This window comes from Volvox carteri (genome assembly GCF_000143455.1).
Source record: "Volvox carteri f. nagariensis unplaced genomic scaffold VOLCAscaffold_28, whole genome shotgun sequence".
Classification (NCBI taxonomy): Eukaryota; Viridiplantae; Chlorophyta; class Chlorophyceae; order Chlamydomonadales; family Volvocaceae; genus Volvox; species Volvox carteri.
This window is the reverse complement of record NW_003307571.1, coordinates 71,094-97,532: the sequence shown is the minus strand read 5'-3', so window position 1 is coordinate 97,532 and position 26,439 is coordinate 71,094. Positions and strand designations below refer to the sequence as shown.

Sequence of the window (26,439 nt, the reverse complement as noted above, 5' to 3'; positions counted from 1 at the left end):
GTAGGGCGGGAGGGCGGGAGGGCGGTAGGGCGGTAGGGCGGTAGGGCGGTAGGGCGGTAGGGCGGGAGGGCACAGTTCGGGGGGATTACAAAGCAGCGAAGAACCTTTTGAGCTTGCTCTCATCTCTCAGGGTGGGTATCAAAATCCGGTTCGGGAAAAAATATTTTTTTCGTCCTTTCCTGGACTTGATCTAGTCATGCATGTTTGAGTCACGTTGCCGGGCAGTTGCAAAGTTCGTTAGCTTTCAGGAGTGTAGGGCTATTGCGCACTCAGACGGGAAGCGGCCTGCCAGTGTTCAGAATTGCGGAACGCCTGCTCGCTAGTGCTCTGAAGGGGACTCCCGTGTGAACGCAATGACCCCATAAACAGGCCGTCGCAGTACATTGACATCGCGTGTAGCACACAACCTCACATGGAGGAGGGGTGGTGGTGGTGGTGGTGGACGCTATACTTCAAGTATAAAGTTTAAAGGGCCCCTCACATGAGAACAAAACAGCACTCTTCACCTTGGAACTATCCCAAAAGCAGTGCATGCCTGCCCGGGTTGTTTTGAGGATTCCTAACGCATAATTGCATGTGTGTGTGTTACATGGTTGGGGGTGCGTGACCCCATACCTGTAAGACTACCCATACGAGCCGAAGGCCCAAGGGATTATTGCATGTAACCTCCCAGGGATTTGGGGGTGGGTTCTTATCCCCAAGAGTTTCACGTCCAGTTAGTTCCGGGAATGGCCGAAAGGAGAGATGACATACACCTACTGCCCGGATGTAAAGCCCCTTCCGGAGCGCCCTGGTCCCCTTCCTCAGCTCCTCACCCAGCACTCCTACTCTTCCGACGTAGCTCTTCCGTACTGAAGGAGCACGAAGGAGGCTGGTCGCTCACCGTTCGTACGACATCCCAGCCTCTTCCAGCCAATCGGGTTGGATCTTGATCATCACATTTGCGGAACCCACATACGTGGCGGGCAGGACGTATGTCTGGACCTGTCCGCCGGGGAAGGAGCTGCTGTTGAGCTGGGCCGTGGGGGTGGCCCAGCCCAGGCGCCACAGCTCAGGAGCAGACGGGCAGCTCATGCCGTAGCCCATGGCGGTTGAGAGATCGGCGTACTCGATACCGTCCCGCCAGCCGTGGTAAAGACCGAAGTTGTGCAGCGTCTCCTGAAGGTACGTACCCTTCCGAAATATGCCCTGTATGTACGTATGTATGTGTATTTGGTGCGGAGCGGTGCAGAGGGGAGTTGCAGCTAGGGCATGGCTGCTAGGGGAGTATGTCAAAACGCTTGGACCTTACAGGTTGGTGACCAAGATGCTCGGTGGCACTTCCTGCCTGCCAGCCTGGGGCTGTCGGGACGCACTTCGACACTGCGAAGGCTTTAAGGCATGTTCCTGCCACCCTTGGTCGCACCACCGCTACTAGCACACCCACCCACCGTGTGCCCCGCTGACCAGGTCAGGGTCCGGCGCTACTTCCGAGTAATGCACACAAGGTAGGGCAAAACCAGTTGCAAGGTCAAACGCACGTGCATGCTCTTCCCCCCTGCACTTACCACCTGGTCTGGAAGGAACCAGGTCTGAGTACCGGGGGCTTCTGCGAGGCCGGCCCAGGGACATGTGCCCTCCGGTACCACGTAGGAAAAGTGCGTGAAGTCGCTCAATGTCACTGCAGTGGAAGCAATCAGCTGCGTGTGGAGGGGGCCGCCCGAGCAAGACTTTGCATGCGGCATTGCAAATGCCCGTACGGAATACTCCTAGCAGCAGATGTGCATGGGTGAATGGGATCAATACAATAATCGGGTGGGGGCCCCAGTGCTGCGGAGCCATGCACGATCACGCTGCTGTAATCATGGAAATTAAGAACCTGCGGCGGTTCATCGTTCATCATACCTGCGGCGGTTCATCGTTCATGCCGTATCTCAGATGGCCACACATGCTCATGCGTTTTTGGACGTATAAGAATTGCGCTGGCTTCGCTGTCCGCTCTTTGTTAAGAAAGCAGCAGAATGTCCCCTCCTGCCCCATGTGTAGTAGCTGGTACACAGTACGGCTCTACAAATACGCGCGGAGCACGACCACCAGCATCTCGAGAGGCCTTTTCAGCGGCCAGCTACTACACCATGCTTCACTCCCCGTTAAGAAAACATCTTATTTTAGGCATAGCCGAAAATGTGGTTTGAAGAGGGGCGTCAGAGCGGCGTCGTACGGTGCAGTTAGTTGGTTGTTGTTTTGAATTGCTATTTGATCGGCGGTGTTTAGTCTTGTCGAATTATCTTCCGGGCGATCTCGGACTCGGCTACTAGTTGATACGAGCCCTCTGTACCAGAACAGCTGCTAGCTGCCGCTGTTATTGTCCTTTGGTCAGCGGTGTGAATTTGACGTCCTTTTCTTTGGGAATTCTTTGGGAATTCTTTGGAATTCTTGGGGGAAGAGGGCGCCACCATCTTCACAGATGCGAGTGGCGCGGGCTTCGGGGCGGCCTGGGACCGGGCCGAGGTGCAAGGCCACTGGTCTGAAGGGGAGCGACGACTGCACATCGGCTGGCTGGAGCTCTCAGCGGTCCTGCGGGCGCTGCAGTCCTGGGCGCCACGGTTGGCGGGGCGCCGGGTGCTGGTCCGGTGCGACAACACCCAGGCGGTAGCGGCCATCAACCACGGTTCCACACGCATCCCGGACGGACGAGCCATCAGCCGACAGCTGGCGCTGCTGGCGGTGCGGCACCAGTTCGAAGTGCGGGCGGAGCACATCGCCGGGGAGCTTAACGTCAGGGCGGACCGGCTCAGCCGCAATCTGAAGTTGGCCCGCAGCCAGAATCTGCGCCTCAAACCTCGCACGTTCCGCTCCCTGGTCGGGTTTGGGCAGTATGCTCCCTCGGTGGACTGTTGCTGCGACGTGCTAGGTGTCAACGCACAGCCGGGCTGCTCCACCTTCTTCAGCCCGGACAAGTCGGTGCTGGGTCTGGCGGCAACCCTCGCTGGCAAAGTCCTGTGGGCCTTCCCACCCAAGGATTTGGTCGGGGAGGTGCTGCTCGAGATCGTGGCGGCTGCGAGGCTCGACCGGAGCACACGTGCAACTGTCGTCGTGCCAAACTGGCCGGAGCGCTCGTGGTTTCGGCGTTTCGTCGTGGGCACCGGGCAAGGGGCAACCCCGTTTGTGGTATCGGCTGTCTTGCCCAAGGGCTGACGGCATTGCCTTTTCCCGTGGGGGGCCGAGGCCGCGCCCAGCGAGTACGACTTGATTGTGCTCAGGCTCAATTAGATTGCCCCGCATCCCCCCTTGGCCAGTTTCGGCAGGCGGTCTCCAGGAGGAGGGAAGCTGCTCCGTCTGCGGGCGGCGCTGTGGAGCTGGGGATCTGCGCTGTGAGGCCTGCCCCTGCTCGACCCATCGTCGGTGCCTTGGAATCGCCCCAGGCGCCTACCCCGGTGGTTGGTACCGCTGCACCTCTTGCTTGCTTGCGGCGGCGGGTATCGGATCAGTGGCCCAGGGGAGTGTTACGGAGGAACTAGCACGGCTAGCCGTGGAGTTGCACGGCAACGCGGTCGCAGACAGCTCTTCGGTCACATACGAGTCGGGGCGGCGGCGCTTTGTGCGCTTCTGTACGGAGGTCGCAGGGGTGCCGGAGGCGGACGCCCTGCCCCGCCAGCGTGGGTCTGACCTCAATCGGGACCTGGTGTGTCTGTTCATAGCGCATGCAGTTGGCCGGTACGCGACCTCCACCGTCACCGGCACGCTGAGCGCCCTGGCGGACTGGCAGCGGTTCATGGGAGTCTCGCCAGAGGCATATATCAGCCGCGACCCGCTGGTCAAGCGAACCCTGGGCCAAGCGTTGCGAAGGACGGCTGCGGGGCCGGAGTCGGCACCGTCCATGGCAAAGGCACCCTTGCCCCTGGGGGTGCTGAGGCTGCTCGTGGCGTGGCTACGGTGCAGGGCAAATGCGGAGCCGCGGAGGGCGTCGGAGTTCACACAGGACGCCTGCTGGTTGGTTTTGGGGTTTTTCGGGATGCTCAGGAGGAGCGAGTTGGCGGCCCTGACAGTGGGCTGCGTTGAGGAGTTGCCGGGAGGGGGTGTGGGGCTGCGGATCGTACGTAGCAAGACGGACCAGAAGGGAGAGGGGACGTTGGTGTGCCTGGCAGCACTCACCCAGAGCGGCATCCCCATTGCTCGCATAGTACAGCGGCACCTGGAGTGCGTGGGGACGGCCGAGGGTCACTCCCCGCTCTTCGTACGGGGAATCACCGGGCCGGGCAAGCAGGGGACGGCGTGGCGGCGCGGGGATTTCACTATTAGGCTGCATGCGTTGCTGGGTGAGTTGCAGGGGTTCGAGCCGGAGTTGAGGCTAGATCTCGCCAGAATATCGGCCCACAGCTTGCGCAAGGGGGGGGCCACCGCGGCTGCCAATGCTGGGGTGGGTCTGGAGGAGATTAAGGCGCACGGGCGGTGGAGGTCTGATGCGGTACTGGTCTACATCCGCCGGTCCGTTGCTGTGAGGCGGACAGTGGTGGAGCGTATGTGACGCGACTGGGTGAGGGGGATGTTTCGCTGGGTTAGGCGTGGGGCCAAAGTAACCCAAGCGAGGCCGTCGGCTGCCTGCGGGTTACCAATGCGGAAGAGCACGGTAGCCCGGAAGGGCCGCACGAAGTAGCATGCGGGCTCTGGCAGGCAGGCTGGGCGTCTCTTATCCCCAACCATATGTCCACGTCCCCGGTGCCTTGTTCATGTTAGTTGTACTGTAACGAACGCGTTTTGGGTTTCTCGTCCCGGTTCTTGGTCTGGCTAGCTGCTCAGCCCGGATTCAAAGGGATGAATTCATCTGCCTCCCTACTTGCCTTGCGAGGCAGCGACCGCCTTGGCAGCCATAGCGATGGCGTCCTCGTCGCAACGTACGATGGACTCACTGCAGGGTACCTCCGTGCTGATCACCTGAGCGGGGGCAGGAGGTGCGTGCGGGTGCAACTGCCAGTGAGAATCAGGAGGGGGAAAGCGGTGCAGGCCGCATAGATACACCTAGCTTGTAAACTTTACTAATGCGAGGGCCGTGCTATTCCTCTTACAATACCCAAAACTATACTTGTCATGTAGCGCACCGTCAACTTGGCCGTGTCGTACACCAGCTTGCCGTAGCTGCAGCTTGCTAGGAATCGGATGTACCCTCCGGTTTCATTGAAGAATGCTGCCCGAACCGCGTCCACCTGGCCGCATGGTGGGGTGAGAGTGGGGTGGAGGGGGCACAGGTGAGCATGTGCGTACTTGCTTGTGTGTGGTGCCCAGTGGGCACATTTTGGAGCCATGGGCCCACGGTGGGAAGAACAGAAGCTGCAATTACTATTCTAAAAACCAAATGGAGCCCACGAGATGCAATGGCTTGGACCTGGGGAAAGGCAACGAGGGTACTTGCTTAAAAATGCTAGCAGTACCTTAAAGGACCCACACCACGGACGCCACTCCACTGTATGACTGCTCAGCTTTGCGGCTCGAAAGAGGACAGTGCAACATGATGACGCAACGGGGCTGGCGGATTATATCCCAGGCTGTTGGTGTATGCACCTGCCCGTACTGACAGCCCTCACCGTTGCACTGGCTCGGGCAAAGCAGGTCTGTGTAGTGCTGAGGCTCACCACCATGACGAGCAGCTTAATTGGCCGGCCAGAGGCGGGCACGGGAGCAGGTAACTTGCTCACCCTGGCGTCCGTAACCACGGCACAGCTGTTGAGGTCATTCACTGCCAGTGTACATCTCTGGAATGAGGAAGAGCTCGAGGGATAGGCACGTAGGGAAGGCGGGCTCAGGTACGAGCAGGGTGCAAGGCAGTGAGACGCACTGGAGGCTCACTGGAGGCAATGGTAGGCTTGTGTTCTTGTCACCCACAGTCCAAACCACCCACCCCCTGCTAACTGGCCGACAGATACCAACCTAATCACAATCACTTACTGTGTATTTGACAGTTTCAGCGATAGAGGGCCCCTTAACCCAGCTGGTTTCCTGAGACCATCTGCTTAGGAACATGCAACAGGCACGCAATTTCCACCAGCACCACCGCCAGCATAACCGCCAGCACCACCGCCAGCACCACCACCGCCAGCACCACCACCGCCAGCACCACCGCCAGGTAACCTATTCTATACTTAAGGTCAGCTTTGGCCAAAGAGGTTGGTCCTGACAGACACCTTAGGACGACTTCACCTCGTCCGTTCCCCCGAACTGACATCCGTTCAGACAGCAGAGTCAGCAAATGCCATCACTCAAATTCCTGCACCTTGAGTCGATTATTGAGGTGGGGTAGGGCCATCAGATTAGTCCGGCTGACCGCCTGACCACCTACGTACCAGGGAGACGGTGCTCTGCGGTAGAAGGGGTTGTCCCGCTGCGTCCAGGGGCTGGCCGGGGAGTCTGTAGATGGTGCCCGAAGCGGAGGTGGTGGCCAGCTTCCAAATCACGTAGCCGTGGGCGTCCTTGAAAACCAACTTGCCCTGTGGGGACATGACACGAGATGTGCAGCGTGCTTCAATCTCGCACACACTTAGACGCACAAGTACAGCAACTAACCTCTTCCCCTATCCGGATAAATGGCTAGGAAACGCAACAATGTTTTGGAATGATATCGCTACCAGCATCCTCCTCCAGGTTGACTTCCTGAAGGTGTCTAGCCAGCCAAGCGAGCCAAATGAAGCGGGTTGCAGTCCCAGAGGCTACCCGTAGCAGGACGTGGGGGGAAGCTGCAGAGCGAACCCATATGCTAGACAGAAAGAAATACAAAAGAAGGTGCCGCACCGAAAGAGATAGGATAACAGGCGGCGGCGGGGCGTTTGGTGGTCCTGGCGGCGGTGACGACCGCCGGAGTCCAATAGCAGCAACACCATCATCTGTGCACGCAAAGCATGCACAGGCAGCTGGGGTACGTGGGTAGGAGTTTAACTCCCGGTACGTGGACTATGCACAGAAGGCAGGGTTGGTCTCATGGGCATTGCACCTGTCCCGCACTACAACAGGCGGTTATGACCACAGTTGAACTTGGGGGAAGCCATACCCACAGTTGGCGAGGAGAGGCGCCAGCAACGCCAGGAGTGCCAACTGCGCCATGCCGCGCGCAGTGCGGAAGCACCGAACAATGGAACGCAGCCACTTAATATGTAGTCGAGCAGGCACAGGTTGCTCCTCTGGACAGGAAATGTACGTATGGGACACATACGACTGTGAGAAATTTACGTGCGTCGCAAGCAGTTTAAGGACTGACAGCAGCTGCAACCCAAGGGCTAGTTTAACTGCAAACCCTGGGCGTTATGTTGCCACTTAGTCGAAATGGCTCGGACCTAGGCATGCAGAAGTGCGACATAAGCGGACATGTCTCGCTAGACACTCGACGCAGCCACGATTTGGGAACTAGCTCTTGCAATTGGATCGTGTCATTACGCCAGGATATTGGTATCTTAATTAGGATTTCTTGCCTATGTAAGAGGAAGGCGGCCAGGTGCGTCGAACATGCTCTCCTGCAATCTCGTTAGCTACCTTTACCGCCTATGACAAAGATCCGTTATGATATATACATAATTTTGCATGCGAAGCTAATGGATTAAGGCCCTCTATGCTTGGGTACGGCGCCGGCCATTTCAGGTAAGAACGATGAGTAAGGAAGCAAGTAAAATGTGTAGACTTTACTTACGTCGGCAACAAGTTTTACTCATTAAATTATGCATTTTACTCCTGACATGCTAGGGGTTTAGGACCACTAGGACTCGACGCTGAAGCGCTCGTCCCCAAAATGCAAAAATGGAGATCCGAGTGTACTTGACCGAACTCACTTTAATGGACATGTGCTTGTTAATGTATTTACGGACAATTTCCAGACCATGAATTCACCTGGCAGGTCGCGCGGCCTTTTTGAACCATTCGCCTGCCAACCAAAGGACTCTAAAGGTCGGCAAGAGTACAAAAATTTAGAGGGAAACACAGCAAGCCGAATCTCTCAGGGCGGGGGAAACGCGGCGTCCCAAAAAAGGTAAAGAAACAGGCAGGAGCAGGAAGGAAGAAAACTGGAAAGTACTGGAACCAGAGGCGGAAAACGACATGCACTGACAGACCGACCCCTACCTTGCCGGAGAGGTGTGCACACCTGTTGCCTCGCGGAAAGGAAGCTGTTAGGAAGCTGCTGCAGTACTTTCGGAGTCCGGAGGCCCACCAATGACGGGAATCGGGGAACGGCAGCCCGACACTTTTTTTGGCTAACCCGACACCGCATGTAACATACGGGCGAAAACTGGCCCCTTGAGGGCAACTCGACCCTGTCCGGTAGCTTCTCGCTGAAGCGGCACCTACAGCACCGATGTTGTGAATCAGACGTTATTCCTGTCAGATCTCTCTACTATTGCCTTGAGGACTATTTGTCATACTTACGGAACTGTACTTTGGTTCCTTTAAGTGGCGGCGAGAAGACACATTAGTTAGTTGCTTGTAACATAACGTGCAGACCACGCTCCGAGCTTAGGAAGCTGTATAGCGTAAGGCACGGAGCAACTCGTAGATTTATAACAACCGAGCTAGGGACGCTGGGCTGTGGTAAAGCCCCCTTGTTTGAACATTGTTCAGTAAAAAACCGTTCCGGCTTTGGCCCATGGGTGCTCCTGCATCCCAGTCTTTCCAGGCCGTCACCCCAGCCGGCAGGGAGTGCCACCTCAGCACATGCTGGGAGACTGCTCAGCTCATTGGCCACACACATCCAATGGCAGGCTGATGGCAGCCATCTAGTGCTCAAATGTCACAGAACACCGACATGCTCCTAAGCGCAAGCTGTACGGGGCCTAAAACATGCTTGACTCCACAGGGTGCTCCTCCTCTACACTTCACTGTACCCGGGATGACCCTTGAAGGTCCACTTGTGCCCGGTGCTTTCTTTTCGTTTAGAGCGAGTCCCTTATTATTAATTCTTTTAAGCAATAGTTTTTCAGTTATAGTTCTATTTAATTTATTACTTAGCTGTGAGGCACCATCGCCGATGTGTTTCCGAGCACCACCGTCCAAAGCGCTCTTAGATGGAGTAATGCCAGGTGTATCTTGCTGCTTTGGTGGTTGCTCGAGGTTGGATTTCTTGGCTTGCGCGTACTTTGCTGTGTTTGGACCAGTCATATACGTTGCTATGCCACGTTGACTCACAGATGTTACGACCGTCCATGCCCCCACATTGCTACTCTATAACCACTATGTTTCCTAAACTGTACGTTATTTTGGGATGAAGTAATGAAAGTGTATGGCTCGGCCTCAATCCTGGATCTTTCCTGGACTATAGATGGATCTATCGTGCATTAAATCCATCCTGGATCTAATATATGATAATTACGCGATCCATGATAATTACACGATCCTTTTTTCCAAGCCCTAAGTCGCGATTGATTACTTTTTAGATTATACTACTAAAACACACTGTTTGTCCCCCTTTCCCACGTAGTTAGAAACGTTCTAAGTTTCACTTAGACGCAAAGATCGCTTGAAAAAACGACGTCCTCAGGACGGACGCCAAAGAGGTGTGCTAACCAAGATTACGTGCAAAACCTTCGGCTCCAACAGGCATACCCTTGCAACTTTCAGCAAGAATTGCAGGTCGAGCGTGGTTGCCATGTATAATCACTATGGGCGCCACAGTTGGCCAACAAACAGCCCCGCGGGTTCACTCCAAAAAGGTCCGACTCCTGCCTGCTTGGAGTGCTTGTGCGCACCCCGCCAGTCCGTGTCCCTCCTGCTGGCCTAGCACACCAGATAGAAGATCATGCCAGGTATCCACCAGCGCATGAAGGATGGCCTCCATCCTTGCCTTGCTTTGTGTTATCCACTTGCGGCCACTGCACACTCCGTATGTCAACGTCAATATTGAAGTGACGAGAACGGCAAAACGCAGCACTAAAAACTACAGAACAAGGGCCAACGAAAAAGTAACAGTGCAGCAATTGTTATGGGTGATGTAGTAGCATTGCGCCTTCCTTTCTATAACCTAGGAATGCTGCGCAAGGGAGCGGCCGTCCCAACATCGCCATCAACCCATCTCTGCTATTGCTACTAGTACCATTGCGCTGGGGGCACCATACGAAGCAGTTTATGGAGCAGTCGGTCCCTCAACGTCTTCGAGTCCCAAAACATGTGAAACGTCGCGTGACTGATCGTCATCTCACGTCAGATTTCTTGGCACAATGCAAATGAAGCATGAAACCAACCCAAACCCCACACCCAATCGTCTCGGTGCAGTCACTCCTCTATCCATCATTCCCATTGCGATGACCTCTCCTCAACAGAAATATCCTCGCAGCCACACGTGAACGATGCACCCGATGAACGTCATGAAAGTGCCGTTACCCTTAGCAACTCCTTGCAGTCCGATTCTCAGACGAGGGAAAAGGAAGGAAAGACCAAAACGCTGCGGCATCGTAACATTACGGCATTACACCGCACAGGGGGGCAGTCGGCATGACATCAGGCTCTGGCAACTGCAACACGCGCCGCTCCCCCCCATATTCAATCGCCAAACTAGCGCGCTCAGCTCTTCAACAGAGGGATACCGCCAACAGGGTTAAGATGACCTAGGGAAACGTGCGCGTTCACATTTGCCAGGCGCGTGCGTCAGATCATAGCGACGCTGGAGCGGATTAGCAGGGCATCTGTACCCGTTCTGAAACAAAGCGCGAACCACCACAAAAACGCACATTGCATACGACCACGCATACATGCACAGCTCTGCTTTATTCAACAATTACCATCCAACAAGCGCCATGCATAGCCCTAGCACAGGAGGAAAGTACACATACACAGATAGCCACACACCAGGCCCATCGGGCATTACACACGTCGGATGTTGTCAACAAGCAGGCACACTGGTAGTACTGCAGCTCCTGGCAAGGCCGATAGAGACGGCTTGCCGGCAATTGGCTACTAGGTTGATACTACGCCGTCGTCATTGCCGGGCTGCAGTTCAGGTCTTCCAATATATGTCAGGAATGAGGACGCTACATAGGGCGGATAAAGAAGGATTACTTAAATTTTCCTGGAAAATAGCAACATGACGATGACGGCGGAACCTTTAAGAAATCAACTGCAATGGGAATCCATTCGTTGAGCAGATACCAGCCAAAGCATAGATACCCGGACAGCTCCTGGACAGCACTTGGAAGCAATAAGCTGAGCAGGTCCGTCCAGGAGGGCGCCGGCACTTATGTCACATCTGCAGTTCGTGACATGACCACCGATGCAGCCTTGCAAAATTCGCTTTGCGTTTACCTCAATTTTCCAGTAAGAAGGCAGTGCTACGCACCGGAAGCCCTAGGTCATATGAAAGCAACGGCGAGCACAACCTGACCACCGACCCACATACGTATGGAGGGTTATCGGTAGCAGCACCCACACCGCAGTGCAGAAAGGGCATATGTAACAGATCCTCATATGGTGTTCCAGACCAGCGACACCTAAACGACACCACAAGCCCAGTTGGACACCATTCAGCCTCAAACACACTCTTGCAGCACCCAGCCGGTGTACACTCTTGAAGCCTCTCCCAATCAATTATGCCGCAGTCGTTCATGCATGGTAGCCTTTACACTGTTACGGTTCCGCCGGCAGCCTTGGCCCCCAGGAAGGCTAACTCCATTGTGCTGTCCCCTCCCTCGCCCTACAGCAATGTCATGGCGGCAGTTATGTCAAGAGGTCCTGTGCTAGGTAGGACTGAAGGAAGCGCACAGGTAGCACTGGAAGCACAAGCTGCTTCGGCTGATACTGCGACGACGGCGGCGGCTGACATTGCCAGCGCCGAGGCCGCTGCTGGGAGGGGCATACAATCGCGGCCGACGCCAATCAGGCTCCGGGGCTGCTAAAGAGGGGCAAAGCAAGCTTCCGGCTACTGCTACTGCGAGTGATGGCAAGGCTGGCTCCTGCCGCAGCCGGGTCCAGCATGCGCCCAACTTGCGTAAGCTGGTCTCGGACAGCCGCGCGGTGCAGGGAGCCCTGTACTGAGGGCCGCGGTGCGGGACCTGCATGTCGGAACGGAACACCGCTCACGTCAGCACACAGAGAAACTGGTCTGCAGCTACTTAGGCTTTACCACCGGAAGGCTTTCTGCGTGAAAGAGTTTGCGAGAAAAGAATGAATGAGGTAAAGGGTACCCATGAAACACGCAGCTAAGGAAAGGCACATTCGGTCCTTCAGGACAGGACCCTTCCCCGAATACGAAATTAGCCTTGTCAAGAGAACCCAGGCCTCATGGATATGCCCCTCTTTCCCCCCCTACTCCAGCTGCTTTAACGCAACTCACTCCAATTTCTGCTGCGGAGCTCCAGCACGCCCCTCGTTGGGACACACACGTGGCTTTCATCACCAAGAAATCGCCGAACATTGCCGCCGCCAGCCACCACTGCCCCAGGCCTTTCCTGTAAAGGGCAGGTGTAACTCACGGACCCCAGCTTCTTGTGAAACGTGCAACACACACGTGAAATCACGGTTTCGCACAGAACCGAATAATTACCAAGCAATGAAGGTGATGCATGCCGCCGCCCACTCCTCAGTGGTCCAGGAACTGCTGCTGCTGATGATGATATATTGGCCGCCATATCAGCTCTGGTGCAACCAGCAGAGTCAACTGGATGCTGCCGAATCACTTGTTCGTTGCCACTATGAACGCGGCAAGCAAAGCACGTGCTGCCCTCTTGCCAAGGAGGCATATCGCTCGGTACAGGGCCTGACAAATCGATGCACACTCCGTCAGGCCTCTACTAGCCCCTGGACCAGTCCATAAAACCATGACAGAAGCCATGTCACAGGCAACCAGCGCGAAAGCAGATGTAAGGCCCAACCACACGGTTGGCGCTTTATGGTACTGAGAAAGCTCACTGAGGAAACATGCCTAATAAACACGCATAAGAGTAGGTGGGTGGTCGATAGGCCGCCATGAAAGCCGATTTGCCACCAGTGATGCTTAACCGAAAGCACCAACGTCAGCGCAACCCACTGCATCTAAACCAAAAAGTGCCGCTCTTTCCGCGCAGCCTCATACAGAACAGGCTGAGGCCGGCTTGAATGTGTTCTGGGATGTATCTGGCGAACCGCAGGTTCCCACAGCATTAACATCCAATCGAGCTTCTTCACAACTGCAGGTCCAGAAGCAGCAAACAGGGGTGCGCACATGGTTACAGCAACTTTGCTGCCAATTCATATTAAACCAATCTGCAAACGCTGCAATTCGCCTATCTCCAACGCTGCAATACGCCCACCTCCAAAGCCGGCGGGGAAAACCCAAGCTAGCGAAGCGTTTTTGATAACCTTCGCGCAGTGCGATGCTATTCCTTAACGACAGGAGTTTTAAAGAAGTTTCAAAGTCGGCGAATTGACAGGTTAGTAAGCCAGGTGGCTAACCAAACCAAAGCACCGCGCAGGGTACATGCCTCACCTGCTCCTCCAGGTCCACCACACCGTCATCGTCGCCATCACTTAGTTGCTCCTCGTCCTCTGTGTTATCCGTCTCCTCCTCAATGTCCACCATACCAGAAGATCGCGACGCGACGCCGAGGACCCCACCAAGTCCCAGCGGGCCAGCATCAGTGCCACCGCCGCCAACAGCACCACCACGCATGGAGCGAAATCCTGCATGCCCAAGAGCAAACCCACGTGCCGCCAGTGCTGTCGCTGCATCCCCTGACTCACTGTCAATCACACCCCCGGCCGCCCCTGCTCCGGATGCGACGGCAGCCCCCTCCGATGTCCATCCTAGGTGGTGTTGCTGCAGTCCCTGAGCTTCCCCTGCCGAGGCCCCCGACTGAGGATGGGGTTGTATTTGCACCATCGCCATCGAATCGGCGGGCAGGTAGCTACCCTGCGACGCCACTGCCTGAAGCTGCACGGCAGCTGCGGCTGCGGCCATCTGCTCGTCCAGGTTTCGCACGTAGCCCAGGATGGTGCTTGCGGCAGCTGAAGCGCCGTCCCCCGCTTCCTGGATGTGCTTCAGCCATGCTTCCAGCACATGGTTCTGGTCCTGCAGTGGCCCCCACAGCAAAGCCCGGGAAGTGAACATTTGAAAGCAAGGGAAAGCTGCGAACAGCGCGCGAACAAAGCGTTGTGTAGGAATCCCACAGCGACTTTAGACAGTGGCAGTGCAAACAGCCCGTCGGGCTCTGTCCTGCACAGGGTGTCCTGCACCCTGTGAAAATGCACGGCTGTTTATGACGGTCAAGGCGATAGCCACTTACACCGACAGGTCAGTGAGCCCCAAGCACTTTTGTGTATCTTCAAGCATTCCGCCCGCACTGCACGCCTCTCATCCAAAAAGATGCAACGCAAAGGGGTCCTAGGCTCACGGTCCTAGGCAGTAGCACGCGTTAAGCATGGCATTAGACCTATCGTAATTCCGCTCTCCCGGCCCTACCCACCAGCAGCACGTTGGTGGCCTGTTCCAGCCTCTGCAGTTGAGAGGCCATATTGCTGTTGATTGTCTCCTGGGCCGCGACCCGCCGCGACAGCTCACAGGTGTCCTTCTCACGCCGCAGCCGACACCGCCGCGCGCTCTCCCGGTTGCTCTCCTTGCGCCGCTCCCGCCGGTCCGCCTGCGTCCGCCTGCGCGTCTCTAAGCCGCCCACAGGCGCCGACGTCGACGTACAAGCGGCAGTAACTGCACCCCCGGCCGCGCGGCTTTTAGCTGCACCAGGCGGGCAGGAAGATGCCGGCTGCACCGGATGGCAAGCAGCTGCCTGCAGCACTGCATGCGGCAGCGGCAGCTGCAGCGGCACGCCGGCAAAGTGCAGCAACTGCGGCCCCGGTGGCAGGCCCGGCTGCACTGCAGGCAGACGGCTCTTGCGCGGTGAAGCCCGGACTTGCAGTTCTGCAGGTGGCCTCAGCATGGGTGACTCTCCGCCCAACGGAAACGGACACAACTGCTGTTGTTGCTGCTGCGGTGGCTGTTGTTGTTGTTGCAGGCCGAGGATGAGCAACGCGGCAGGCGTGGGCTGCGGCGCACCCATGACCTGGCCAGACGGTGCAGAGCTGGGTTCACGAGTGGGAGAGGGTGAAGAAGTTTCCTCAGTGTAAGGCTCATTGTCAACGGGCGATGGTGCAGAGAGCGAGCCACCGAGCGACTCCCGCCGCAGCGCTGCGGCCGCTGCAGACGGGGATGAAGGCTGAGCCCGCCGCCCCTCCCCTTGCGGCTGCTCCGCCTGGGTTCCTTGCGGCGGCATCTGTTGCCGCAGCGGCTGTCGCTGCGATTTTTGCTCTGGAAAGTCCTGGTTAGAGGTGATGTCCATTTGCTGCGCCTCACCGGTCAGCGTTTGAGCCGGTTGTTGCTGCTGCAGCTTTTGCGGCTGATCTTGCGACTGCGGTTGTTGTTGCTGCTGTCGCTGTTGTAGCAGGTGCTGCAGCCGCGGGTCGGTGACCTCGGGACCGCCATCTTGAGTGTAGACACCCGGCGACCCGTTCTGAAGAGGGAAAGCCGGCCGGGGGGGGAGCTGTGCGGAGAATAACAACGGCGCAGAGCCAGGCGCCTGGTAGGGTAGTTGGACCAAACTGGCCCGTGCCGCGGCTGTCAGCGGCTCGCACGGTGTGTACGACGAGGAGGCTAGCGGTGGGAGCAGCGCCGCAAGGATTCCAGGGCTGTAGCACCCTCCCGAGGCGGCCGTGCAGATTGGAAGCTGCAGTGCCTGCGGCTGCGTTGGTTGTGGTTGCTGGGGCTGTAGCAAGTGTGGCATCATTCCGCAGGCTGCCAGCGCGCGGAGACCCGCAGGAAGCTGAAGCAAATGCAGTGCTGTGGCAGCAGCTGCTGCCAGCGCCGGATCGCTTAGGGAATCGGGCGTCACGGCGGCCTGCATTTGCTGTTGCTGAAGTTTATGCTGTTGTTGTTGTTGTTGTTGTTGTATGAGCTGAAGGACATGAGTCGGTGCACTTGCCGCGCCAAGCGTTAGTCCATGCCCGGCTGGACCCTGAGCCGCACCCAGCGATGCCGCTGCAGCCGCGGCCCCGAGCGACGCAATCGCCTGGCAAGCGGTAGCGTATGCTGGCTCCTGCTGCTGCTGCGGTTGTTGTTGCTGCTGTTGCTGCTGGAGATACGCAGCCTGCATTTGCAGCGCAGCTGTCGCGGCTTGCTGCTGTTGCTGCTGGACATAGGGAAGCTGGTAATCCGTACCGTAGGGTCCTTGCATCTGCGGAGGGCATGTGCTCACAGCTTGGTACACAATTCAACTTGAGGTATATTGGCATCAAACTGCGACGTCCTACGGCCGCGCTTGCGTCATCATGCTCCCGTGGCATTCCATGCGATCAATGCCCGTGTTTACACAGCTACGATTACTCATGTCGCTGTCATGCGGTGGTGCAAGTGAAACCCAGATACGCAACATCCACGAGTCAAAGCCAAGAGGCCCATGCCATCATAATATATGAGCGGCCGGTCGGCCCCTTGGCCTCAGCCGCCTAGGGACGCACCTGCAGCTGTGCGGCCCCCTGGGGGCCCCCCGTGGCAGTGGCCGCCACCATGGCAAGGTGCTTCCATACGTCCACTGCAGCACCGTAGCCGCTGGACGCCAGTGCCGCCGGTAGCCCTGTATTTCGAAACGGTTGCGTGAAGTCACGTGCTTGTGCGCATATGCCTCCCCCAACGCTGGATATATTTGATGCTATGTGCCACTCTAAAAATGATGAGGTGAGGGTCGTGGCCTCCTGGGCTCACCAGGCGGTAATTAGGGCGTGCACGGTAAGACAGAGGCGTTTCCATGTAGTAGGCTCACGGGATTCAAGCTATATTGTAGCTATCGGCTGCTTAAACGGAAAATGCTCCAACGGGGACATCGTGGCGGTAAAGAGCCGGGCCCCCGACAAGCACGGACATGTTACCGGTGTCGTGCCTACGTGTGTGAGGCCGGCAATACATCACCTGGCATGCCCATCGCAGATGACCCTAGCGACGGCCCCCCAAGGTCCTGTTGCTGCTGGGGCTGCTGCTGGGGCGGCGGTAGGACAGCTGTGGGCAACACCGCATAAGGCTGCTGCGCGCCTGAATGGACGGCCCCAGGGGCGTTGAAAGCTCCAACGGAAGGTTGTGCACCTGGGAAGGGCGCAGAACTTAATATGGGGTCGGTCTCGTGACAAGAACTTTGTTACGACAAGAGGTTAACAATACAGAAGCATGTTTACGTTCTTGCAGGGCGATTGCAATCGCATATTAGTCCAAGACCACGTTACAGCTGCGACCGCCAAGTTTCTTACCGTTATCGCTGGAACTGGACGCGTTTTCTGGAACCCATAGCCCAGGGGGTTGTGCAGGCGAGGCCTGTAGCGGTTGCATCTCGCTAGCAGCATTGCTTGAAGCACTAATTAAGGACGATTGCACGGCATTAAGCAGCGGCGTTGCCAACGCGGCGGTGAACGGGGAGGCGTAATTAAAACCGGGACGGGCGTAGGCTTGCGGCTGCACGGCCGCTGCCGCGGCTGCATCCGCGCCGATCGACGGAAACGGACCAGGCGTAACGCCGCTGTAGCCGGTCGGCAAGAACAGGTGCGGCTGAAAATGCACAGCGGAACAGGGTTGAAAATTAGGGCGCGGCTTGCGTAAGACTTGCAACCATACGCACGTACCGCATTTGAGCCGTCACCATAATTAGGAGCATGGTATCCAAAGGGATATCCTGAGCCCTGCAAAATGACCAACACGCAGGCCAAGTCAGGAGTTGAAGCGCATCGACACGTTTTCGCCCAGCTACTAAGTCTTACTGCGGGCGGCCGAGGCACAAGATGGGCGTGGCTGAAATATGTAGGTCCGGAGCCAAGAGCCTCCGTGTGGTATGCAGCCTGCAGACAGAAAAGGCGGAACGGCGGGACCCGAAGACTTGGGCATTGCGTTACGCCGTCAGAGGCAAGTAACGTAACAGCACTAATATATGAGCACAAGCAAGCAGCTGCACGCCATCGTGAATTGCATACCTGCATTTGGCTGGTCACATAGCGGGACGACTCCAGACGGTAAGCTCAACGCAGCAGCTGCCGGACCAGTTGAAGGGTACCACGACAGGTTACTGATTGCTAATTTTCGGGTCGCAAGACGGAGGCGCGACAGGACGGGATGCAAAATCTCCAAAAATTACGCTCGTCCAGAGCCACGCAGAGGTCCGCGCATAGAAGCAGCTAAGGGGGCTTGGCAAATTATGAGCAAAGATGCATCAAACGAGTCAATCTAACATGTCGACCTAACGAGCCCGCATCGACTTGCGGGGAGGAACATTGACCCTGCTGTACAGTACGGAGGGTCTTCTTACAAAAAATCCGTCTATTCCCTGCGGAGGTACCAATTCTAGTGCCGATGAACCTGTCGCCCAGGAAAGTAAATTTGTTCAGTGCTCCATGGTATGAACCTTTTTAGTAGGATATTGCGTTGCACATTGCTTCAGCACCCGAAATGGGTACGGCTTTTCAACGTAAACACTTGAATAAGAACCCAAGCTTATCGGGGAAACTCGAAGTGACACAACTATTGCCAAAGCCCGGATGCCAGCGTCCACGCTTTCGCGCGTTGCAAGTCCGTGCGTCCGCAGCGGGCGCTGCCCTTCCATCAGCGTGGAAAGCACCCCAGCTTAGTCAAGGTGTATCTGCGGTGGACTTCCTTGGGGCACTTCCTAATCAGTTTTTGGATTGGTGGAAAGTTGAGAGCCCTGTGAGAGCGAAGCAGGACGAATCTCCTATAAAGCTTGGTCCCATCTTAACCAAGCTTTGGAGTTTGTGTAGACCGGATGTTCCCTTATTGCTCCTGGCGTCGGGTTTCATGGCAAGTGTTTTTTGCCCGGCGGCAACTCCAGTTCCACCTGCGGGGCCTAACGGGGCCGACGGGGACGCATGCAGGTCGTGGCTTCAATATGCGAGCTTTCTATCCCGCATTATGCAACGAAGTCCATTTTTTCAGCGTCGGAGGGGACTGGTTCGTCGGCGTTTAGCGGCTATTTGTCCACCTTGACGGTAGGTCGCCTGCTGGTGGGGCCCTTGCAAATGCCACGGTTGAGCAGCGGGGGGTGCAGCCTCTCTGCCCGGGCTTTCATGTAGTATCCATGAAACCCAAGGGCTTGACTGGCTGTCGCCTACTAATCATACTGTTACGGCATAATTCCGGGAAATTCTTGTCCTTCTCGGGCACCTTGGCCCAGTTGCTTCGGACCCAGATCAACCGACACGCTTCCACGCATATTGCAGTGCATGGTGACGTTATACGGTGTTGGTGCGGCGTTGCGGGGTTTCTGCTTCTCTATCCTCAATAATCGCATGACACGGAGGCTGAGGTGAGCACACAAGGGTTCCGGCTGTGGCGTGGATTGGCCCGTCGTATGTTATGAGTTCGTCGCCCCTTATAGCTTGGTATGCTTTTCATTTGGAACGCAGCGTACATAGTATTGTGCTAGCGTTATGTAGGAAGCATGTTCTTGTTACTGCCTATGCGGACATGCAACCGATATTAGCTGTGCTATGGGCTTGGCATTGCCTAGCTAGGTCAGTGCCAGACCGGGTTGGTGCAGAATATCCTGTGACAAACGTCATCTCACGAACCGTAGCACACTGCTGGCCTGGACTGAGCTTCTCAATACTTCACCTTGCGCACCCAGGACGGAGCTTTTTGCGAGTCTCGCCCGCCGTGAGACGGCCTTCTTCGACGGGGAAGACGTGGGCAATTTAACCTCTCGGCTACAAGCAGACTGCCAGGCCATGACCAAAGTCATCGCTACGAACGCAAATATCGCCATCAGAAATCTTTTGCAGGCCGTGGGTGAGGATGGAAAGGGGTTTGGGCAGCTATATCCGTCGAGCACAAGGGGCAGATATATGGGCAGGTAGAAGCGGATTCGAAATAGATTACGGCCAGAATTGTCGCACAGGGGCTTCAGCTCGAAGGTGTTGTGTACATGTGTCGTGCAAGAGGTCAGGGAGCCCGCGGAAAGAGCACTCGGTGTGGTACGACGACCTGGCATGAAGGCCGAATGAACCCTTTAAGGTTGTCACGCCATGCCAGTGTCTTGTCTCTGTTATTGGCCTGAGTGCATTACACGTGATCTGGGTCATGTCAGAAAGCTTCGTTGGTGAGTTTAAAAAGGACTTGTCCTTTGACTCGTCTGACAGGCGGTATAGCGTACCTGTACGTGCTGTCGCCATCGCTCTGTGCCATTACGGTAGCCATCAGCGCGATCCTGTGGGCAGTGACCTTGGTTTACGGCGCCTTCGCCAAGCGGATGCAGAAGGTAAGACGTGCCACAGCGCATGGCTGCGTGCGGGATGGGGAAGGGACCCTGTTGCGAATGGGGGCCTGCTGCACTGTCCCGAGTAGTGCGGAGCCACCAAGCTCCCGAACGGGTGGGTTGGCCTCAGTGGACATGCGTCGGCGGTGTCATGCCATCCCTGACAAGCGGGATGGCAGTTATGCAAGCGTCGTCACTCTGGTGTCATGAAAATCACGGATGTGGTTCATCACGCGGGATTATTGATAACAATTGCTTCACAAAGGTTAGCTCATGATCCGTCGGTCTGTTGGTCCTCTGCTCTGCACGTCACACCTGTTTCCAAGCCGGTACGCTTCATAAACCGATTCGACTGCGACCTGCTCGGCTTCCTCTGTACAGATTTTCCAAGACGTCCTGGCGGAGAGCAATACGGTGGCGGAGGAGGCGCTGACAATGTCACGGGTGGTGCGTACCTTCGGTACCGAAAGCACAGAGACGCGGCGCTACACTTCTTGGCTCGAGTGAGTGGGGGAAGGGTCTCTGTCTGTCCACGCCATGTGCTGCTGGTTCTAGGGCGCATGGCATGCGCTGGATGATAGGAGGCTGCTCTTGGGGAATATTGGTGGCATCAGATTTGATTGTGAAAACGACCGGTTGCACGTACCTGCCATGACGCTGTCATATCCTTTGGGCCCTAGGATTACGTTGCACCAAACTTGTTAGGTTCTCATCCCGTGGATACTGCACGTCCTTCTTTAAGCTCCGGAGCCCCTTGTGTTCGCAGCCGGCTGTACCAAGTGGGCAAGCGCCAGGCGGCGGGCTATGCGCTGTTCGTCGCCGCGGGCCACATTGCCTGCTACGCATCCAAGGTGCGTTGCTGTGGTGGAACGCGTGGGTGGGTGGGTGGCGGTTGCCACCGTAGTTCTGGTGCGCAGTTACATTGCTCCGAAGGCAGCCAAATGTAAATGCGAGGCTTCACCTTACGGGCGCCATCACATACGTATTTGCCTCCCGAATTTCAGCTTCCCTGATATGTCCTGGTGCACGGCCCACAGGTGGCGGCGCTCGCGGTCGGGTGCGGCATGGTGCTGAACGGGAGCTTGACGGCGGAGCAGTTGACAAACTTTATCATGTGGGTTGATTGGGGCCGAATATTGGGGTGGCGCGCCTGTGGTTCTTGTACTTGTCACCAGTAGAAGGGACGGATGGTAGCAACCCTGCGTCAAAAATAGCGCGGGGAGGTTAGGAGAGGCATCTTCAGATTGGGGTAGCAAAAAGATGGCATTGGACATGGACTCGTTTTGACGATTTTGCTTAGGTGCAAGCGTTGGTGGTGTTTGCCTGGGTAGCGGGCCACTTCCGAAGGCTACACAGTAGCCCGGTAGTGTTCCGTTGGCCCTGCGGAGTGAGCTCAACCTGCTGAGTCAAGCTCTGCAACGGTCGTTCATTCCTGCCCATGTAGGTACGTGGAGTTTGTTACGTATGCCTCGCTCAACGTGTGCGACGAGTTTACCGAAATCTGTGAGGTACGGCCGTGACGGTGTAATCGCTGTTTGCCAGTGGATGGGAGTGGGCCCGGGGTTAATGTGGTAAGGGGATTGGGAAACCTGCAGCATGCCAGGATGTACGGATGTCAACATCCTCTGAATCCGCGCATTATCTCTAGTTATTTCTGTTATTCCGCAGTTAAAGCGGTGTGATCTCCCGTGCCGTTTATCGGACGGGCCGTGTATCTTGATCAAGCTCCCGTATGTCACATGATGCAAAGTCACAACATCCTCTGCCTCGTGCTTCTGACAGCTGGAGTGGATGTGCACTGAGGCTTGGCCCTTCACCGCACCCTTGCGGTCCCATGGCTTGGTACTTCCTTGCAGGCCGTGGGCGCCAGTGAGCGTGTGGTGGCAATGCTGGGAGCGCCGCCCGCACCGCAGATTGCCGCTGGGGCCACGTTACCGTCATTCCGTGGACAGGTCACCCTGCGGGACGTGTTCTTCAGGTGCGATAGGGGTGAACTGTGGTGAGACCCTGTTCTGCTCTCGGGCCCGTGAACCCAGCGAGTGAGTTTGTCGGCCGCGGAAGCGTGATGTGGGTCAGTCTACAGGCACTGCAGTTCGAGAGGGGAGAGAGAAGCAAGCCTGTCCGGATAATCTTTGAGTTGCCAGGCCTAGACTAACACGGCAAGGCAGTGGTGGTGGTGACCCATGCTTGTGGTCGGGACATGCGAATGCTTCTTACTGATTTCCGCTCTTCCGTTGTTTCCTGCGTATGGCATCCTCGACAGCTACCCGAGCCGACCCGGCACTCTGGCGCTGGATGGAGTTTCGTTGACGTTCCAACCCGGGAAACTTACTGCTCTGGTGAGGGGGTGTTTTAACAAGAAGAATATTTTGAATAAAAACAAATATTTAAACAAGGTTGTTTTGGAATTAGTAATAATTTTTTGGCATTTTTTTAAGTTTGATACAAGCGTTTTTTCTGTTTGAGCTTTTACTCAGTAAGTAAAACAAAAATAAGGATTCTTGAAATATAAATCAAAAAACGGCGGTTGTAAAACTGTAAACGGCAAATCGGTTTTAGGACACGACAAATGCACAGGGCATAGACTACCTCGTTAAGGAAACGGTCTTCTTTAGCTCGGTTTTCTGGGGCTTGGACTAGTTATTACAGCGGTTTTGGACCGTCAACAGCGCAGACTGTTGAGGAGCAGGCCCTGGACAGGCCCTGGCCATGACTCCTCACGCACCATGTGAGTTACTGTTCCCCGCCTTCTTGGCGGTCCACCTGTGACCAAATGTTGCTTTCCTTCCTTGCCCTGCCTTATCACTGCCCCCTACGTCCCGCCCGCGCAGGTAGGGCTCAGCGGCAGTGGGAAGACCACGGTGTGTGCTCTGCTACAGCGGCTGTACGACCCTACGGGGGGTCAGATGCTGCTGGACGACACGCTTGAGCTTCAAAAAGCGGATGCGGCCTGGTATCGCGCACAAATAGGTGTCGTGCCACAGGTGCGAGGTTTTTTTTCGTGCTTCGTGGTGATCTTTTGGATGTGCGGTTACACGCGTGGGCGCGTTCGCACTGCTGCCTTGGCATGATTTCCTCTTGGCAATCGTAATCTGAATAAGTTTCCCTAACACGGAGCGAGGGCGGGTCTCTTAGCTGGGTCCTCGGCCCCCCTCCGTTGTTACGGCTAACAGGAGCCTCGGCTATTCAGCCGCAGCATTGCCGCAAATATTACGTACGGAATGGAGCACGACCCACCCAGCCAGGAAGATATCGAGGAGGCCGCGCGCGCCGCCAACGCCCACGACTTCATCATGGCCTTGCCGGAGGTGTGTCTGAGAAGGTTGGGTGGAGGGTTGGCGGACGATGTCGGTACTCCTTGCTAAGCTGTCCGTCATGCCGTCTGTTAAAGCAGTAATGAGAAGTAGCAAGGCTGTGAGGGTTGGCGTGTGCTTGTCTTGGGCGTGAGCGAGGGTTCGCTGTCGTGCTGAATGGCTACCGTACCATCTGTCGATGGCGGTATGCAACCCAGTGGGACGGCTAACATGGCTTTAGGCCTCCCAGCGGCGCAGCCTTGAAGCCTTCTATTCATTTCACGCTACGCAGATAACAAGGACAGGGACCTGGTTCTAACATTTGGGCTTCCTTCACCCTGTTCCATCCACCTTCATTGCCTCTTCCCAGGGCTACAGTACACTCGTAACGGACAAGTTACTGTCGGGCGGACAGAAGCAGCGGCTGGCTCTGGCGCGGGCATTAGTTCGCAAGTGCGTGGCGCGCATAAATGTTTCATGTCTGAACGTTGGATGTTTAACACGAAGGGCAATAATGAAACCCTATGGCATTAGTACGACCAAACTGTATGCTGACAAGAAACGCGCGTTCCTTGCCTTAAGTGCCCTGCGCCGCATGCTTGAGGTCGTTATGCGCTTGTTCACCTAGGCCGTCTCTGCTCGACTTTCCATCTCAGGGTTGATGGTACGGCAGTCTGCACTGCTGCAGCAGTGCTTTGTCTAATCATCCTTAAGTGTCCAGGTCTGCCTTTTCCTTAATCCTCCCGGTCCATCGGCTTTACTATCGTGTCCCATTCGCCTGCCCAGGCCCAAGCTGCTTGTCCTTGACGAGTTCTCCTCGGCGCTTGATGCTGAGTCAGAGGCTCAGGTCCATGTGGCCCTGGACCGGGCTATGAGCGCCCGTGACCGCACCGTGGTGGTCATTGCACATCGCCTGTCTACAGTACGCCATGCTGACTGCATCATCGTAATGGATAAGGGCAAGGTGCGTGGCGGACGGCCCGGGCAAATGGGCTGGTCAGATGCCCGTGTGAGCCATCTGTGAAGTATGGCTATGGCACCCCGGACGTGAAAAACTAGTGGCTTCAGCTCAGTGTTGAACCATTCCGCTCAGTGACGTTACCCTTGGAATTTCTTTTGTCCGCACTGTCTGCCTTCTTCAGGTTTACGAGATGGGGGGCCACCATGAGCTACTTGCACGTCGCGGCATTTACTGGCAACTCGTCTGCAGGCAGCAGTACGGTATTGACCCGTCACACGCCGCAGCCGCAACCAACACGGACTCGGACTCGACCCTTGCAGCAGCAGCAGCAGTAGTAGCTCCCACCGCGGCGGCATCAGCTAGAATGTCAAGGGCGTCAAATGCAGTGAGCGCATCTACCTCCGTCGCCTCCAGCGTGGCATCCTATGTGGACAGCATTGACACGGATCTATATCTGAGGTCCGACAGCAACGGGAGTGCCACTCCGGCCCGCACGCCATCAATTTTGAGCGGCTCCGAGGGCGAGGGCGTCTTGGGGGAAGCTACGGACGACGCATCAATTGCGAGCAATGGCGGCGCCATGGGTGGCGACGCAGACGGGGCTGATGGAGCATCCCACAACAGCGGATTGAGCGCCAGCGTGAGCATGGCCGGCAGCATGGGTACCATGGGTACCATGGAAGAGGAGAATGACGAGGCAGGTCGCCCGGCAGCGGCTGGAGCGGGTCGCATGTCAGCAGTACTGGCTGGCGTCGTCATCTCGGTTACATCAGCGTCACTGCCACAGTCTGCTTTGGATTCAGCATGGAGTAGGGGCTAATGGCTAGCACGTCACCGCGACTAGATGGAATAGATACCTATGGTCGCGGTCACTGGCCTTGTGCACTGGGGCCTGCATGCGGAGTGTGCAGTGTTCATGCTTCCATGCAAAACCTGCCATGCCATGAACTTTTGATTGCGGTATTGGTAGAGCGTGCAGCGGTCAAATCCGGCATAGTGCACTTTACACCGCGTGCCTTTCCATCACACGTGATGACCGCTGTTGTGTGAGGCGGGTAGCCAGGAGAAACGGAGGTGAGGTGACTAGCCGCATTGTGGAAAGGACGTCACTATCGCGGGGAGAACGTAAGGTTGCCTCTCGTCCCCACCAATGAGCGTGGCGGCCCCTACAATGCATGCGGTTTCCACCGGACCATTTCCGGTGTAGAAGGAGATTTCTGCTGCAAGCACAGAACGTCAATCGATCACGGCCACGGCAATTTTTTTCATCTCACATAGTAGAAAGCTCAGCCTGTCCAGTGTACGGGTAGGGGCTATAGGGATCATGGCTGCCTTGCGTGCATCCTGGCTAATGGTAGGGCGGACACTGTACCATATAACTTGGCGTGAACTGGTGGCGCCCAAGTGGAGAGATTTACTTTCGCATTAGGAGATTGTGCTGCTTTTAAATTTTATAGTGTGCTGTGTGCTGCGAGGCATGTATGGCTCACATACGGCTGCACGTGGTACACCTGGACCGCTTTAAGGCATTCTTCAGGTAGACTACTTTGTGGCTTGGGTGGGGATTTGCATGCATGTAGTCTTTAGGCGTTACTCTTTGCAGTAAAAGCAAAGGATTACTGCAGGGGACACCGCTCGTGGCGGCTAGGGCCCTACATGCTGCTGGTTGGCTTTGGGACTTGAGTGTGGGTGTAGACATAGAAATGATATGAGGAGTGTAGACAGACTTCGTACATATCGATTGTTCTCAAGCCAACAGCGTGGTATGCTGTGTTGCCCGTGTGCAATGTGAGGCGCGCGTGCGGTCAGCCGCTTCATATATGTAGACCAATTCTAAGCATGACCCAATTCTAAGCTTGGGGGGGTACTTCTTGTCCTCTTTAACACCATCATATGTAACATGCGTCATGGCATCCGGACATGTGACGAACGTGATGAAGTATTCCCAAACTCTCATGCCATAGTGCACCCAGCCAGC

At 56.3% G+C, this 26,439-nt stretch overlaps 2 protein-coding genes across 2 annotated transcripts; one reads left to right on the top strand and one right to left on the bottom strand.

Moving 5' to 3' along the window:
- Nucleotides 1-13,100: 13,100 nt before the first annotated feature.
- Nucleotides 13,101-17,922, bottom strand: VOLCADRAFT_92771 (uncharacterized protein; the record flags this gene model as incomplete). Its single annotated transcript, XM_002952108.1, has 11 exons — nucleotides 13,101-13,106; nucleotides 13,406-13,599; nucleotides 13,660-13,987; nucleotides 14,382-14,991; nucleotides 15,541-16,139; nucleotides 16,423-16,538; nucleotides 16,871-16,990; nucleotides 17,203-17,497; nucleotides 17,572-17,628; nucleotides 17,707-17,784; nucleotides 17,917-17,922. The coding sequence occupies 11 exons, from the start codon at nucleotides 17,920-17,922 to the stop codon at nucleotides 13,101-13,103; spliced, it is 2,409 nt and encodes an 802-aa protein (XP_002952154.1).
- A 900-nt stretch (nucleotides 17,923-18,822) lies between these two features.
- VOLCADRAFT_62228 (uncharacterized protein) lies at nucleotides 18,823-24,729 on the top strand (the record flags this gene model as incomplete). The annotated part of the gene is made up of 13 exons (XM_002952196.1): nucleotides 18,823-18,957; nucleotides 19,588-19,741; nucleotides 20,092-20,210; nucleotides 20,589-20,710; nucleotides 20,974-21,058; nucleotides 21,245-21,359; nucleotides 22,011-22,185; nucleotides 22,471-22,546; nucleotides 23,039-23,191; nucleotides 23,381-23,515; nucleotides 23,871-23,953; nucleotides 24,287-24,464; nucleotides 24,643-24,729. Coding segments are annotated over 13 exons (1,617 nt in total), but the record flags the coding sequence as incomplete, so codon positions are not given.
- Between the last annotated feature and the right edge of the window lie 1,710 nt (nucleotides 24,730-26,439).